This window comes from Cebus imitator, unplaced genomic scaffold (assembly GCF_001604975.1).
Source record: "Cebus imitator isolate Cc_AM_T3 unplaced genomic scaffold, Cebus_imitator-1.0 Scaffold203, whole genome shotgun sequence".
In the NCBI taxonomy this organism is placed as follows: Eukaryota; Metazoa; Chordata; class Mammalia; order Primates; family Cebidae; genus Cebus; species Cebus imitator.
The window spans coordinates 2,669,034-2,685,044 of NW_016107518.1; the positions used below are offsets into that span (position 1 = coordinate 2,669,034).

A 16,011-nucleotide genomic window follows, 5' to 3' on the forward strand; every position below is an offset into this window, starting at 1 on the left:
TATCGGCTCTAATGTTCCGACTTGATATTTCTAGATGCCCAGCTCTGCGCTAATATCAATACCTTCTATTTGCTTTCTACTCTCAGGCGCTCGCTCTGCAGGATTCCAGGCCCTACTAAATTACTCACAGGGCCCCAACCTGTCCTTCCTTGTTCCGCAGTCCTAGGGCAATGAATGGTCCTAAGAGCAAAAGGGCCTCGCGCTCCCGCTCCAGGCCCACTCCACAGTCCCTAGTTTACCCTACTCGCGCTCCTGTGCCCGAACCCCTCAGACGGTGGCCGCGACCTCCAACCACGCACTAGTCTGCAGCTCCTCCCAACTTCCCGTTCAGCTCCGTCCCCAAGGGTGCGGCGGCGCTGACACCCAGAGGGGTGGAGAGTGGCAGGGCGGGGCCGGGAGAATGCTACCCATGAACCCATAAATCTGGACCCTGCCCGGGTAGGCCGGGACAGCTGGGGTGACCTGGGCCGAGAGCCAAGAAAAGAGACCCCACCTGGCAGCCCACGTTGGCGGCAACAGGTGGCCCGACGCCCCGGGATGTGAGAGGGACGTCGCTCCGGGGGCGGGCCCCGCTGCCCCGCCGCGTCCCCATTGGCCGTCAGGGTTGTCGAGTTGTAACTCTGCATCCGTGTCCTTCCGCCGAAGAATGTAGTCCCCCCTCCCAACGAAAGGGGAACCTGCCCGTGAGTTCCGCCGCCGCTCCGCTTTCTCCTGAAGGTGACTGCGCCCGCGAGGACGCTGGGGGCGGGGCCCGGGTCGCGGGGAGCCGGGATTGGGCAGGGGGCGGGGCGGCGGAGGGATTGCGGCGGCCCGCAGAAGGATAACCTTGAAGCTGAGGCTCGGCTCCCTGCACAGCCGCTGCGCATCCCGGGGTTGCAGGCCTCCTCACGTTTGCAGCGTACCCGGAGTCGGTCAGCACCCGAGGTGAGCGGTGCGACAGGCTGCACCATCCGTCCCCACCTGGGGCCTGTGCGCCCGGCTAGTGGGGAATCCCGGCGCGCCTGGCGGCCCGGCGCACGCAGGCGGGGCGGCGCAGGATCTCGGGCGTCTGGGACGCGGTCGAGCTTGGGGAGAGGAGAACGGTCCTCACGCCTGGGGCCTGCGCATTAGAAGTCCCCAGCGCCGTTCCTTCCAGATCAGGCGGGTTTCCCGGCTTCTTTCTCCCCCCAGCTCTCTCCCTTCATTCTGGTCCCATCCTCTTTCTCCTGCCCCCCTCCTCAGTCCGCCTCCATCCTCCCCTGCCTTCTCTCTCCCTCGTGATTGATCCCACCCTTGCCTCCACTTCCTCCGCATCCCTGCTCCGTGCTTGTTGTCCTCCCCTTCTCGCTTAAGACCGGTCCTTGCACCCCCTCCTCTTCAACCTGTCCGTGTCCCCTCCTTCCGATGCTTTCCGTGTAACTTGTTGAAACTCTGCTGTGGTTGCCCTCCCGCATCCATCCTCCATTCATGCGCAACCGCCCTTCCCGCGCCCCAGTCCCCTCTCGCCGCCCCTCCCCCTGCTCGCTGGTCACGTCCGCTCCCCTGCATCCCCCCTCCTCTCCCGGCGCGTCCCCTCCCTCTCCGCTCTGGTCGTGCCCGCCCACTTCCCTTGGTCCCTGTGCGCGGTCCCGCGCCCCTTTTCCACCTCGCAGGCTCGAGGGGTGCTGAGGCCCCGAGTCCGGAGCGGACGGGCGGGCGGGATGCGGCGGCCCGGGGGCAGCCGGAGGGTTACGTAACCTTGGCCTGCCCGGCTGCCGGGAGACTGGGCGGCTCCCCCTGTGGCGCGGCGCGTCCCGTGCGGCCGGGATTAGATGGGCCGCCTGCGAGGTCCTGGAGAATGGCTCCGGGCCCGCGAGCTTGCCGGGCCCTTGCCGGATGGCCGCGAGGGACTGCACTCCATCCCGCCGCGGCCGGGCTGCACGTAGCACACCCTGGGCCCACCGGGCGATGGCTTTGGGCCGCGGAACGGGCCTGGGAAACCGCTTCAGGTTTCGCTGCGGCCTCCTGGCGCTAGCCCGCTCCGCGCCTCTGCTGCATGTTTCTTAACAAATGCGCCCCGTTTGCGGAACGTGGAGGCCGCGGGGTGGGGTGGGGGGTCTGGTTAAGAGGGGGCAGGAAATCTGTCGTGTTCATTTAACGCAGATGGTGTGGGTCAAGGGCTCTTTGGTGGTTGGAGTTGGTGACCAGGATGACTAGATAATAGCCCACAGAGCTCACAATCTAGTTACGGAACGAACATAAAATTTATTCCCTGTAATGCTGAGAGGGGGGTACAAGCTTCCTGTTGGGGGAGGGAGAGGGACAGGAAGCCTCGCAAGGTCTCACCACGTGCCAAGCACACTGGATTAGAAGATGTAGGAAAGCACCTTCCAGTCTGAAGGTCATTTCAAGACCCAGTCATGGAAAGGCATCCCTTGGCTTCTTAATCTGTGTACTTCAGACTCAAGGCATGGACCTTCGCTGGTACGGGTAAAGTGAGGCCGACAGTGAAGGTCCACGTGGACAGAGACTTTGGGAAGTTTTCAAAAAGGCTTTAGAGTAAGGTTTGACTCATTAATTTCCTGAGACAGCTCACTGAAGGAATTCAGCCTGAAGCCTTAGTTTCCCGGGGGAAAACTGAGCAACATTTTCCTCATGATTGTTGAAAAGATTCATGCCTACGTGTATATACATTGCACACTCGCGTTCAGTGTCTAATCTCTGGTGAGATACCCAGAAGAAAAACCTGTGAGTGAGTGTATTAATTTTGAGCACAATTATTTAATCCACCATAACGGCCTGAAATTCTGGATTCATTATCTTCCTGCTGTCCCCAAACGCCTACAGTTAATCTTGGGGAATCAGGCTTTAAATACCAAGTGTCTGCTGGAAACCAGTCCCCTCAGGGATCTGGTTTAGTGTCGACAAAGTAACTGATCATGTAACTTTCCAGCTCTCTTGGAGCGGATGCTCTTTGGCCATCTGAGATTGGGACCTCTAGACAAAGGCAGTCAAGGAGGGGCTGACTTAAGCCTTTGGTGTTTCCCTGTAATTGTAAGTGGAATACCACTTAACGGGAACATTCCAGCCTTTGCCTTGCTCTCCCTTCTGGTTAGGTTAGGATTGGAGCCAGTTGGTGGTCTTGAGGGTGTGGCCACTCCCTAGGCCACCAAGGAGATGGAGGTCAGGACTACCTCTGCTGCAGCATTGTTAGCAAATAATTTGCCCTTTGGTGGCCTGAGGTGCTGTGGGGCAGGAGTGGGCTGTTGTGTGGGGAGGGGAAATGTAACCCATCACCAGATCTGTGGGGGAGTGGGGCTCTGTGGGGAAGATGACTCAACCTTTCGATTATTCTGCTTTTGAGAGAATTATCTTCGCTGGGTGAGTGGGGAAACTACATTGTGGTTCTTGTAGGCTTAAAAAGTCCCTTTTCCCCTTTCAGTGAGTCAAATAATGAAGCATATGTTTCCCCCAATTAAAAATATCTCAACTAAGTGAAAAATGATTGGCTTTGGTGCAGAGTGGCAGAGCCTGGTGCCCAGATAATGCAATCTGTGCAGCTTCATTCCTGGGCTTCTTGTAGGGCCTGGCAGCCTCTCCTGGGACATGATTAATGACGACTTAAAGAAGGTCCTTGAACTCATTTCTCAGTTACTGACTTGAGATGAAATGTATGGATGTTGATCTCCTGTCTAGCACAGCCACTTTGACTGCATTAGAAATAATGTATTCATATTTTAGCAAAGAGCATCAGTGGCTCTTTAAGAACTGTACCCCCAGTGACTTAGCAAATTTGGTAGCTGTGACTCCAAACAGCACCTTACGGGAGTTGCTTCTGCGCCTTGAATGTTGTGACACTGATGTGGGGTCACAGGAAAAACCATTTTATTTCTTAATATTGAGGCAATGGAAGAAATGAGGAAATGGCTGTGGGCAGGAAGGTAGAAAAAAATGCAGCACTTACATTACAAACTCACTTTCTTGGGTTTTATTTTGCTTCAGCTTTTATAAAGGCAACTCAGGATGTGTTAACTTGGCCAAGAGCTAAGACAGACCAGAGTAGAGGAAAATGACTCATTTAGCCTTCATTCTGAATCACTCCAAAAGTCCACAGTCAAATCCCAATTAACTGATATATACCACAGAATGCGTTGTCCCTGTGAACAAAGTTTTATTGCAACTGATGCAGATGGGAACAGAGCTAAACAACCAGGTGTGTGAAGACCATTTTTGATACCACCATACTTTCAGGGAGCTTGCATTTTTCACCAAGGGGCAGACTGGCTAATTGAGTAATCTGAATACAGTACTTGGGGCTTTGTTAAAGAGGCTGTTGGGGGAAGGTGAGTGGGTGGATGGTGGTATGCAGCCTTTCTAGGCCTTTCCGACTCCTGGTGTGACCAGAAGCTCAAGAGTGGGGGCTTTAGGGCCCCACCAAGCAATGCGGTGAAGCCCCACCCCTGCAGTGGTTTGTGCTGGTCTGCACGTAGGAGGGAGAGCTAGCCGGCTGCCTTACCTTCGGCAGCCTCTGAGACTCACCTCCCCCGCTTCTGTCCGTAGACAAAGCTCCTGAGGAGCCTTAAGCCTCTTTCCTGATGCCAGCAAGCAGTCTTGCGAGCAGGCTGTGGCTGCGATGGGAGAAATGTCAAGATCAGCTATACAAGGGCAGGAGGGTTGCCGGTCCTAGCATTTCCCACTGTGGACCAGCATAGCTGCTGGCTGAACTCTGCAGTAAAGACTCTCTGATGGGAGTCCTGTTCCTTCCAAATATCTTCAGTTTACTTGCAGATAATCTTTCTTCAACACTAAACAACGGACGTCTCGTTTGGCAATGAACAAAAACCCTGCCCATCAGTGGAATCAGTCAGGGCCTGCCACTTCAGAGGAGATTCAGCTGAGTTAAGAAGCAGGGAAATAGAAATGTAAATGTTGAAACTATCTGGCTATCTCTTTTTGGTTATTAACATTAGATGAGCAGAACTACGAATATCACCCATCAGATGGGCAAACACTTAATAAGCCCGGCAGTACCAAGTGTGGGAAAAGGTGTGGAAGGCAGCAACTCAACATTGATTGGTTGATAATAAATTGACATAGCCACTTTGGAGAGCAATTCAGCAATATTTAGTAAGAATAAAAATAAATATGGGGCCGGGCGCGGTGGCTCAGGCCTGTAATCCCAGCACTTTGGGAGGCCGAGGCGGGTGGATCACGAGGTCAAGAGATCGAGACCATCCTGGTCAACACGGTGAAACCCCGTTTCTACTAAAAATACAAAACATTAGCTGGGCATGGTGGTGCGTGCCTGTAATCCCAGCTACTCAGGAGGCTGAGGCAGGAGAATTGCCTGAACCCAGGAGGCGGAGATTGCGGTGAGCCGAGATCGCGCCATTGCACTCCAGCCTGGGTAACATGAGTGAAACTCCGTCTCAAAAAAAAAAATAAATAAATAAATAAATATGCCCCATGACCTAAGACTTTAATTTCTGGATATATAGAAACTCACAGAGTACAGGGAGACTTGTTCTAGGAGAGTAAAGTATTGATTAATAGAGGAAAGCTAGTTTAAAGGGGAGGGGGAGTTGCCACCAGTGAGGGATTCCATAAATAAAATGGTCTGTTGTACAGTGGACTAGTATAACAGTTCAGATGAATTAGTTACATCTACATACCAACTGGATGGATCTTGAATGTGCTGCTGAGTGAAAAGTTGCCCAGTGATAGGTACAGTATACCACTTAGGGCATTAAGAAAGCCACAATATTACAGGGTTCAGTATAGTTATAGATACACTGTACATAGACTTAAATGAACTGGAAGGAAACAGAGTTTATGACAGGGTTTGGGTGTCAAAATGCATGATGGGGCTGGACGCAGTGGCTCACGCCTGTAATCCCAGCACTTTGGAAGGCTGATGCAGGAGGATCGCTTGAGGCCAGGAGGTTGAGACCAGCCTCGGGAACGTAGCAAGATCCCCATCTCTATTTAAGTAAATAAAATAGAAAAAAAAAAAAGGAGGTGGAAAGGGTTGGAGGAGCTTGGGGATGGAGAAAAAATGAACTGTATAAAATTATAATTCTTGTTTTTATTTTTAGAAAATACACCTGAGTCTCTCTCTCTGTGTGTGTGTGTGTGTGTGTGTGTGTGTGGTTTTTTTTCTGAAACAGAGTTTCACTCTGTTGCCTAGGCTGGAGTGCAGTGTCGTGATCTCCGTTCACTGCAACTTCTGCTTCCTGGATTCAAGCAATTCTTGTGCCTCAGCCACCCAAGTAGCTGGGATTACACGTGCGCGCCTGGCTAAATTTTTGTATGTTTAGTAGTGACAGGGTTTTGCCATGTTAGCCAGGCTGGTTTTGAACTCCTAGCCTCAAGTGATCTGCCCACCTCAGCCTTCCATACTGTTGGGATTACAGGGGTGAGCCACCACAGCTGGCCATGGTTCAGTGTTAATAATGGTCAGTTCTGGGTGGTAGAGATGCAGATGTTAAAACTTTTTTTTTCTTTAATTCATAACAAAATAGAAGCAAACCTATAAAGGCTGCTGTAGGAAGACCAGTCATACTAACTAGTTTAGTGCTCCTGGAGTGTTGGCACTGCCTTTCCTCCTTTATCCCCCCAACTGGAATGCAGGGCAGCCGTTCCAGTAAATGCTGAGGCAGCGCTTCGTTTTGCTGAGGCCATTACCCACCTTAGTTGCACCTGACTTAAGAAGGCCCTAAATCAGAGTCCCAGATCCATTGCTGCTTTTAGAGTGTTGGTATCATACCCAGAAGCACTGCCTTACTTTTAAACCTAGTAAGGAGGCACCGTGTCCCAAGATAACTATCACTTCACCCAAACCACCTCCGTCAGGCTGAAACTAGTTCTCTGCATCGAGCAGCTGGGATGGAACCAGGAAATCCTCGGCGTCTGAGGACATTGAGGGTTCTCTGACTTAGGACTTCTCCGCCTGAAGTTGATGGTCTTTTGGGGAAGTAGGCCCATGTAGCATCAGTTGCTCTTCCCTACTCCACACCCTAGTTTGAAATAAGACCTTAGGTTCTTGTTGATAAGTCACTTACTTCTAGCCCTGAAGAAATAAAAGAGCAAGATTTTTTTTTTTTTTTTTTTAAGCAAGGGAATTTTACTTAAACCTACAAGTGGGCTCATTTTGTTCTGTGTAGCCTGGTAACACCATACTATTTTCAGCTATGGGGCCTGCTGGGGTTAAAGTGTGGACTTCAGACCCAGGTCTCTTAGCTAAAAGAGATCTTATCCTCTGTATCCTGCACCTATATGCAAATACGCTGTTGTCATACCCTTAACTGTGTATCAAGATGAACAGTGCCTACTCCAGACCATCACCTATTTTGATCACGTTGCTGGCATAGTTTGATTAGGGCAACTCTTAGAAATTCCATTTCCATTGTTGAGGAAGAGCGCTAGAGAGCAGGCTGACCTGAATGCCAGCATATCATGATGCCAACTTTCTAACGGATGCTGGCGTTCTGAAGAGTTGAGGACTGAAAGCCCTTCATCATGGCTTGGAGGTGTAGGTAGCAAACTGACATCACAGCAAGGAACACAATCTTGGGTACCTACTGGCAACGTTGGAGAGAGAAAGTGAGCATCAGGTGCCATCATTTTACAGTTGATCTGTGTGATGAGGTTGGTATCAGAGCTTAATTGGTACAAAGATAAATGGACTTAGGCGGATGCAGACTCACGGGCAAGGCTGGTTTATTAGGGCAGAATGATTTGGACCTTTGTGAAAGACAGAATTGGTGGAGTGAAGCGTGAATTTTTCCCAGCGCAACCCAACAACAGTCCTGGCTCTAAGAAGTGGAGCATGGGATCTGGGTGTGGTGCGCGCCTGTAGTCTCGACTACTTGGGATGCTGAGGCTGGAGGATCCTTTGGGGCTGCAGTGAGCTAGAATATAATCATACCACTGCACTCCAGCCTGGGTGACAGAGCGAGACCCTGTCTCAAAACAAAAGGTTGGGGTGGGGAGCATTGGGTATTTTTTATGATTTTTGTCCCCTGGTTTCTGAAGAATGGCCAAAAAATTGTGTCTGACACAAAGGAAACTAATATAAAGAGCCAGGAGCTGTCTGAGATGAGAAAGCACAGGGAGAAGAGGGCTTCTGGAGCTGAGCTGTGATTATGCCTGTTCCCACCTGTCAGTTCAGAATAAGGCCTCTTAGAGATGGTGTCTCCTTTCTCACAGAGGAGACATGGCTCTGAGGAAGATCTTACTGCAGGGGCTCGGGCTCAAGAATAAGGCTCCGGCACCTGGGCATGGTGTGTGCTGCTTTCATTGGATACACCACGCTTCCACTGTCGGCTGGAGGTTGGCTCTGCATGTCTGTGCCTCCCTAGGAGGAGGATGCAACAGTGAGTCAGACTGGCATGGGTGGGGCCACATGTCCTGGCAGGCACTGTCCAGGCAGCTGGCATGAGGGAGAGGAGCCTTTCCCAGAAGGAAAGGCTGGGCTGCTTTCCTGGAGCCGGGGAAAAGTCCAGTGGGATGGGCAACTTGTGCTGGGGAGAAGAGGCTTGTGGAGGATCTTAGAGAAGGCAGGAGAGCTCTGGCCCTCCCTCGAGGAAGGCTTCAGGTCAGAGCCTGAGGAGAGACCTGGGCATGAGATACCAGGCCTCTGGAGTGTTAAGGACATGTGAGATCTGGAGTCTGGATGAACTTGATGACAAGTAAGCTTTTTTTTGACTGCTAGTGTATAAATCCACTAAATGCCAAGGAAATTTTCATTTGTCATTTTTGTACTTATTAGCAGAAAATTAGAACTTATAGACATCAGATTTAATTTGAGATCATTGAAATAGGATTTGCGTTTGAGGACAATATAATTTTATCTGCTAATGGCATCTCCTGGTCCTGGAGTCAGCTCTTCTGTACCAGAACATTGTCACAAAGCTTTTACTATAAAGCTTGAGAGCAGACTAAACAGGGGAAAAAAGTTTGCTGGATTTGGGCATGAAACTAACAGGTTTAAGGCATGGAATTATCCTATGAATTTTTATTTTATTTTTTTGCTTTGAGGTTCTGAATGTATTAATGTTGATCTTCTTAAGCCATTGAAACTGTCCTGCAATACATTTGTGATCTAGGGCCTAGGGCCTAAGACATGGATTTTTCTTTCTTTTTTTTTTTTAATTTTAATTTTTATTTTAAATTACAACCCAGTGTACAGGACTTGAGACATGTATCTTTTCTCTGCCATCTTTTAAAAGCAGGTTATTCTTGAAGTGCATAGAGCAGCAGTTGATTAATGGACTTGGTATCTTCACATTTCACTTACTTCCTTCCAGCAATTTTATAGGATGCATGTAGATATTTCCAAAAGAGGTACACATAATTTTTTACTGTAAAAGTATTTTTATTTTTATACCAGTCAATTTGGTAATAAAGAGTATTTTTTTTTTTTTCTGCAATCCTACCACCGAGATGACACATATTAAAATTTCAGTGTATATCCTCCCAGGTCTTTTAGGTATGTTTAATTTGGCATCCCCTCCCTCCTCCGAAAAGGGGAGGGACCAGGTTCTGGTATAAAATAGTGGAATGTTAGTAAATCACAGGTTTAAAAAGACATAACAGCTGACTCTCTAGAGCAGCTGCTACCTGGATACCTGGTTATTAAGGTAATTTTTCCGTTACCCCAAAGAGCTTTAGTTACACTCAGCATTTACCTTAATCCTTGTACAGCTCCCCAGGGCAAACCTTATTCAGCTCTGAGCGGTCTTTGCAAGTGAGGCCAAGGAGCCACCCCGAGCCAAAAGGAGAGCATTATGTCACCGGAAGCCCAAGCCCAGAGAACCAAAGGTATGACCTGATACTCAGTGGCCTCACCCAGTTCTTTACAAGAAGACCCTGATATCTCAGGTCTAAGAAGAGCCAGCTGATGGTTTTTAAAAAGAGTGGAATTAGTTGCTCCAACACACTGACTCAGATCTTATTTCGTTCACAATACAGTCCCAGATTGATTGTAGGCCCATTGGTTCCAGTTGGCCTGATGTGCCATCTGTTAGTAATGTTCTCTTAACAGCCGGACTACCCGAAGCCCAGCTGGGAGCTCTGAAGGTATGCGAGCCCTCCCTCAACCATGAGTGTAGGGAAAGAAAGGGACGAGGGCTGCCCAGGCTTTCCTGTCGGTAATTCAGAAGTTCCTCAGATTTAGGGAAGGGGGAGCAGAAAGAGGCATTCTGACAAAGAGGCATTCAGAGAGACTGAAAGGTCATTTAACAAACACTTCCACGTACTGTGTGCTAGGAGATACAAAACCGTATAGGTCCTGGAAGAGAGGACTGACTTTTTCATTTTGGTGGAATGAAGCTCCTATTAGGAGCTTAGGAAATACACATCAAAATGAAGAGTGCATTTGCCATGTTGAATAGTTAGCCAGTATCTTATTTCCCCATTTTAAAAAGTTTCAGAATCTGTGGTTGAGGACTTGTGGCCATCAGTTTTCCATAGCTGACAGACTGTTCACTGCTGCCCTCAGAGCTCCTTGGACCTTAACGGGCCTTCTTTGGAGGTGGTAGAGATGGGTTTAGATTCATACTCTACTGGAGCTACCCAGAGAGCCTGCAAAGTCAGGGATGGAACAGGCTAAAGGAGTTAGAGTCCTATGTGTGGGTGCCTTGATTTGGAACTTTGAGATTTAGGAGGAGGTGGGGGAGGGCTAAAGGGGCTTGTTCCTGAACCTTGCTTAGCTGAAGCATTTAGGCTCAAGTGTTTTAGAAAGAGTAGCCCTTGGTCTGAGAACTCAAGGAAACAGCTTTCTGATAAGAAATGTAGCAAGCTTCCGGTTCACATCCTTACCTGATAGTTCTTCGAACACTGCCTGGAAGCTTCTCCTGAGTCTTTGTCTAATCAGCTAACAGGCTGAGTGACTTTAGTTGTAAGTCATTAATGAAGAAGGTAAAGGTCGGGGCCATTGTCGGGGTTGTGACCTGGGCTAGTTAATTACCTGGAACCTGTAGTCTGTGTTACAGAGTGGTGGAACTGGTAGTCTGTGTTACAGAGTGGTGGTATACTTGTCAGGCTTAGAAAGGAAATCAGGATATGCATCAAAAATCATTTGGGGAAAAGATTTGACCAGCAGCTTTAATTTCTCTACGTTGCAACTATCCTGTGAATGTAGTTGTGATACTTTTAGAACTATACCAGTGCCCTTATGTTATCCTTGCCTGTGTGCAAATTGCTTTGCATATCCCAAGATCCTCCTGGCCAAAAGTAGGTGTGGTTTTAGGTTTAGACTCCTGGGATGGAAGCTTTTGCATTCAGGAAAATAACCGTGGGTTTGAGTGAGGATTGTAAAGAGGCAATGTTGGTGCCCCATGACAAAGCAGAGATTTGTAGCTTTGTGACAGCTTGACATACAGAGATCTAGGCTTATCAAGGCGCTACGCTAGGAGTCATTTTATCACTGGAAGATTGCTTACAACTTCCTTGATTGGTAACTCCTTCAGTGCATGTTAAATGATGTTATTTTAGATAGGGTTGGTGGGAAAACTGTCTAGGTAGATGTCAGCCCAGTGTTAGAGAGACCTGCTTACTGTGGGTGCTTGGGGGCTATGTCCAGTGGGTGGGAGGGTTTAACTTGTCATTAAGGGCCTTTCCATTGTTCACGATCTTGTGAACCCTTTGTCCATCATGAGGAGCAAACATATAAAGCACAGCATGTCTGGCTTCCTGTGGCTTGTGCACACAGCGTGCTTATTGAGTTAATGTGTAAGCAGGAGACAGCCTCCTGTGCTAAGTGGTATATTAACCCCTTCTCAGTCTTACCACTCTCTTTCAATGTCCTTGGGCCCAGGACCTCAGCAGCCATGTCGAAGCCCCATAGTGAAGCCGGAACTGCCTTCATTCAGACGCAGCAGCTGCATGCAGCCATGGCTGACACATTCCTGGAGCACATGTGCCGCCTGGACATTGACTCACCACCCATCACAGCCCGGAACACTGGCATCATCTGTACCATTGGTGAGTGGGTGGGCCGCTTCCCCCAAAAAAGTGACCCTTTCTCTCCTGAAAAAACTAACTAAATGTCCTAACAAACCTAGGTGCTAAGATGCTACACAGACTCTAATGAGAGAACTCAGGTCATAGGAAGTTGCAATAACGAATTAGTATGTGCACAGGATGGCGCATATAATTAATAGAGTATTAGACATTTCAAAATTGCTGAGATGGCCAGGCCTGGTGGCTCCTAGCACTTTGGGAGGCCAAACTGGAAAGATCGACTGAGGCCAGAAATTTGAGATCGGCCTGAGTACAAAAAAGTAAAACAAAACACACATAGAAAACAAATTAGCTGGGCATGGTGGCATGCACCTATAGTCCTAGCTACATGGGAGGCTAAAACAAAGATTACTTGAGTCCAGGAGATTGAAGTTACAGTGAGGCATGATCCTACCACTGCACTCCAGTCTGGGCAACAGAGTGAGATCCTGTCTTAAGAAAAAAAAAAAATTGTCTGGGTGTGGTGGCTCACACCTGTAATCCCAGAACTTTGGGAAGCTGAGGTGAGGAGTTCAGACCAGCCTGGCCAACATGATGAAACCTTGTTTCTACTAAAAATACAAAAAAATTAGCCAGGCATGGTGGCGGGTGCCTATAATCCTGGCTGGCTACTTGGGAGGCTGAGGCAGGAGAATCGCCTGAACCTGGGAGGTGGGGGTTGCAGTGCGCTGAGACTGCAACATTGCACTCCAGCCTGGGCAATAAGAACTAGACTCTGTTTCCAAAAAAAAAAAGAAAGAAAGAAAGAAAGAAAAAAAATTGCTGAGAGTAAATTTCAAATATTCTCACCACAAAAATGGTATTTAAAGTGATGGATATGTTAATTAACCTGATTTAATTATTCCACATTGTATCCAAACTGTATGTATTGTATTCAAACTTTGTAACCCAAATTATAAACTATCAGTTTATGATAAAAAATAATTTCTTACCGGGTGTGGTGGCTTAAGCCTGTAATCCCAGCACTTTGGGAGGCCGAGGCGGGTGGATCATGAGGTCAAGAGATAGAGACCATCCTGGTCAACATGGTGAAACCCCGTCTCTACTAAAAATACAAAACATTAGCTGGGCATGGTGGCGCGTGCCCGTAATTCCAGCTACTCAGGAGGCTGAGGCAGAAGAATTGCCTGAACCCAGGAGGCGGAGGTTGTGGTGAGCCGAGATCACGCCATTGCACTCCAGCCTGGGTAACAAGAGTGAAACTCCGTCTCAAAAAAAAAAAAAATTAAAAAAAAAATTTCTTGCAAAAATAATCCATATGTTTTAGGTTTTATACTATAGACAAAATTTAGAGGGTGTCTTCCTTAGCAGATCTTTGTAGGAGCAACTTAGAGACCTAGAAAAGACCTTTTTAACATGTTCTGTGCAATCAAGATTCTGTGGTTGGACATCTGGCTGAGTTTCAATGACGGCAGAGGAGGCTGGCCAAGTCTTACCAGGCTTTCTTGATAGGATGGGAGTCTGCAGAATTTGAAGGAAATGGTTGAAGTGTCCCAATAAATCAAGAAAGTAAGCTGGCACATTAGTAGCCTTCCGTGTACTTTTTAAAGACTTTTGAGCTATTTGGGAGAGGAAAAGTTTTCAGGAAAAAAAAATTCTTTAAACGTAAGCAAACTTGATGTTTTTCCTTCTTTGAATAATTAATACTTTAAAACCTTTCCTAATAGGCCCAGCTTCCCGATCAGTGGAGACGTTGAAGGAGATGATTAAGTCTGGAATGAATGTGGCTCGTCTGAACTTCTCTCATGGAACTCATGAGGTGAGCCGTGGCTGAACCCTGTGGCCATTGTGATGGTCTATAGGAAACGGGGAGGGCGTGCAGTATTCATTTAGCCACAAGGGACTAGGCAAGAATGAGTCTGGGTTTCACAGCCAGTGTGAAGTTTGTCTTTACTAGCCCATCCCTACTCTCCTTTCTTCTCCTGACGAAGCAACTGGCTGAGTCTCCTTTAGCAAAGAAGACCCCCTTTGTCACTGGCCATGGATCTCCCACACACCTCTGCTACTCAGCTTTCACAAAGGAAGGCATGGAAGGGTTCTACTGGAAAACCCTCTAAGCCTTAGTGTCCTGGCCACAGCTCTTGACTCTTCTGTCCCAGGGTTTCTACTATAGCTTGTATTGCCATGGTGAACCATCTAGTAGATGGATTCTGGCCTAGCGTAGAACCAAGATAACAAGGCAGGTCCATGAGAAGGGTTTCCACTATTGCAAGTTTTTAAGGACTGAGCCTAATGCATAAGCACTATCTGGCATAGAATACCCCGCTTCCTGAGTACTGTATTCCCAGCCTGTGCCTTCCCACAGGTTCTGGTACATTAAAATAACACTAGTTAGCACTCTTCCTCAGAAGCCTAGTAGGATTATATTTTTGCTGGGGTCTTTATTATTAGCTGGCTTTACCTGTGGACAGAGGCCTTGCCCAGGAGCCTGGTAGCAGCTGTGGGGATGGCTCCATTCCTGCCTCTGTTCCTAGATTTAGAATAAACTCATTTTGAAGAGTTTGAGGTTCCCTGAGGGACCATGTCTTATTTATTTTTTTATTTTATAAGACAAACTAAAGCTCTGTCACTCAGGCTGGACTACAGTGGTACGATGATGGCTCACTGCATCCTTGACCTTCCAAGCTTCAAGTGATCCTCTTGGCTCAGCCTCCTGAGTTTCTGGGAATACAGGCATGCACCACCACACCTGGCTAATTAAAAATATTTTTTTTGTGGAGATGAGGTCTCACTATATTGCCTAGGCCAGTCTCAAACTCTTGGGCTCAAGTGATTCTCCCAAATGCTGGGATGAGCTACCACGTCCAGCCTGGGACTGTGCCTTTTTAAAACCTTTAGACATAATCATAGATTTCCCATAGATTATGGGATTTCATAATGGCACTGAGAAGAGGAATCACAGGAGGCAAAGTGAGACCCTGTCTTGGCTTCTGTATTTCCTGTTGAGAGTAAAGAAAATGCTACCCTGTAAGGTCAGGTGTCTTACAGTGGTTGCCCTCTGGCATTTGGAAGTTGGTATTAAGTTTAGACTAAAAATAAAGCCTTCGGAAAATGCAATCCAAGAGGTGAAGTCCTCCTTTCGGGAAACATGAGACTCTTCATCACAGATTCCCTAACCCATGTTCATAAACAGCCTATGGCCTCGCTAGTGGCTGGCCCCTAAATGTCATGGGGACCTGACCAAGTCCAGCAGACATATCACGCAGGTTAAGACATGTCCCCGTAACTTTTGGAAATACTGTAGTTTTCCAAAAGCAAGGGGTCCTTAGCAAGAGTCACTGAGAATTACCACAAGTGTTAGTTTAGCTTAGAGAGAGAGAGAGCTAAAGACAACAGTGGAGGCGGCCTGTTCAATATTGATCCCTGCTGCTGTAGTCTGCCATGGCTCCTGCGTGCAGAGGGAGCAGAAATAGATTTTTAAGAAGTTGACCTTTAAATAGGCTTTATGGTTCTTCCATCCAGTAAAATAACACCACGCAGCTCTAAAATGGCAAGGGTGAGTGAAATCTGCTGCACCTGCTGGTGAGAGCTGGCTCCGATTTTGGTTTTTTAAACTTCAAAAGGCTTTTGGAGATTGTCTCTGCTTTCACTCCTATTCCCAGATTATAATTAAGATTTTTAAATTTTTATCTTTTAAAGAAGTCCCTCGTGTGGGTTTATTTTGAAGTTTTAGACCAAGATGAGGTTGTTCCTGGGCTCAGGGCTTGGAAACTGATCTGAAATTATTCTAACTTATATAATGTAATGTAAACAGTTTCAGTCTGACCATACGTCAGGGTTCTTGTTTCATATGCATCTTTGACTAGGGGCTGGGATGTACTTTTACAGTTCCTGACGATTTTAAATGTTCTTCTGAGCAGAACATTGAGATTAGTGTCTTCCCGCTCACTGACAGAGGGACATCAAATGTCTGCATCTGATTTTTTAATGGCTTGTTTTTTTTGAGACAGAGTCTTGCTCTGTTGTCCAGACTGGAGTGCATTGGCATGATTCAGCTTACCACAACCTCTGCCTCTCAGGTACAAGCGA

General features: G+C 47.8%; 1 protein-coding gene across 6 annotated transcripts in view; it reads left to right on the forward strand.

The window, feature by feature from the left end:
* The first annotated feature begins 582 nt into the window (after nt 1-582).
* The window catches only part of PKM (pyruvate kinase M1/2), a 30,288-nt gene continuing 14,859 nt past the window's right edge, over nt 583-16,011 (forward strand). Inside the window, exons 1-4 of one of the 6 annotated variants that reach the window (XM_017548114.2) lie at nt 841-924; nt 9,664-9,780; nt 11,777-11,943; nt 13,650-13,741. In XM_017548114.2, the coding sequence (XP_017403603.1) occupies nt 11,790-11,943; nt 13,650-13,741 (246 nt within the window). In that variant the 5' untranslated portion in view covers nt 841-924; nt 9,664-9,780; nt 11,777-11,789. Of the gene's footprint in view, nt 925-9,663; nt 9,781-11,776; nt 11,944-13,649; nt 13,742-16,011 lie in introns of those variants that run through there. The other 5 variants (XM_017548113.2, XM_017548112.2, XM_017548111.2 and 2 more) reach the window with 5 other exon arrangements.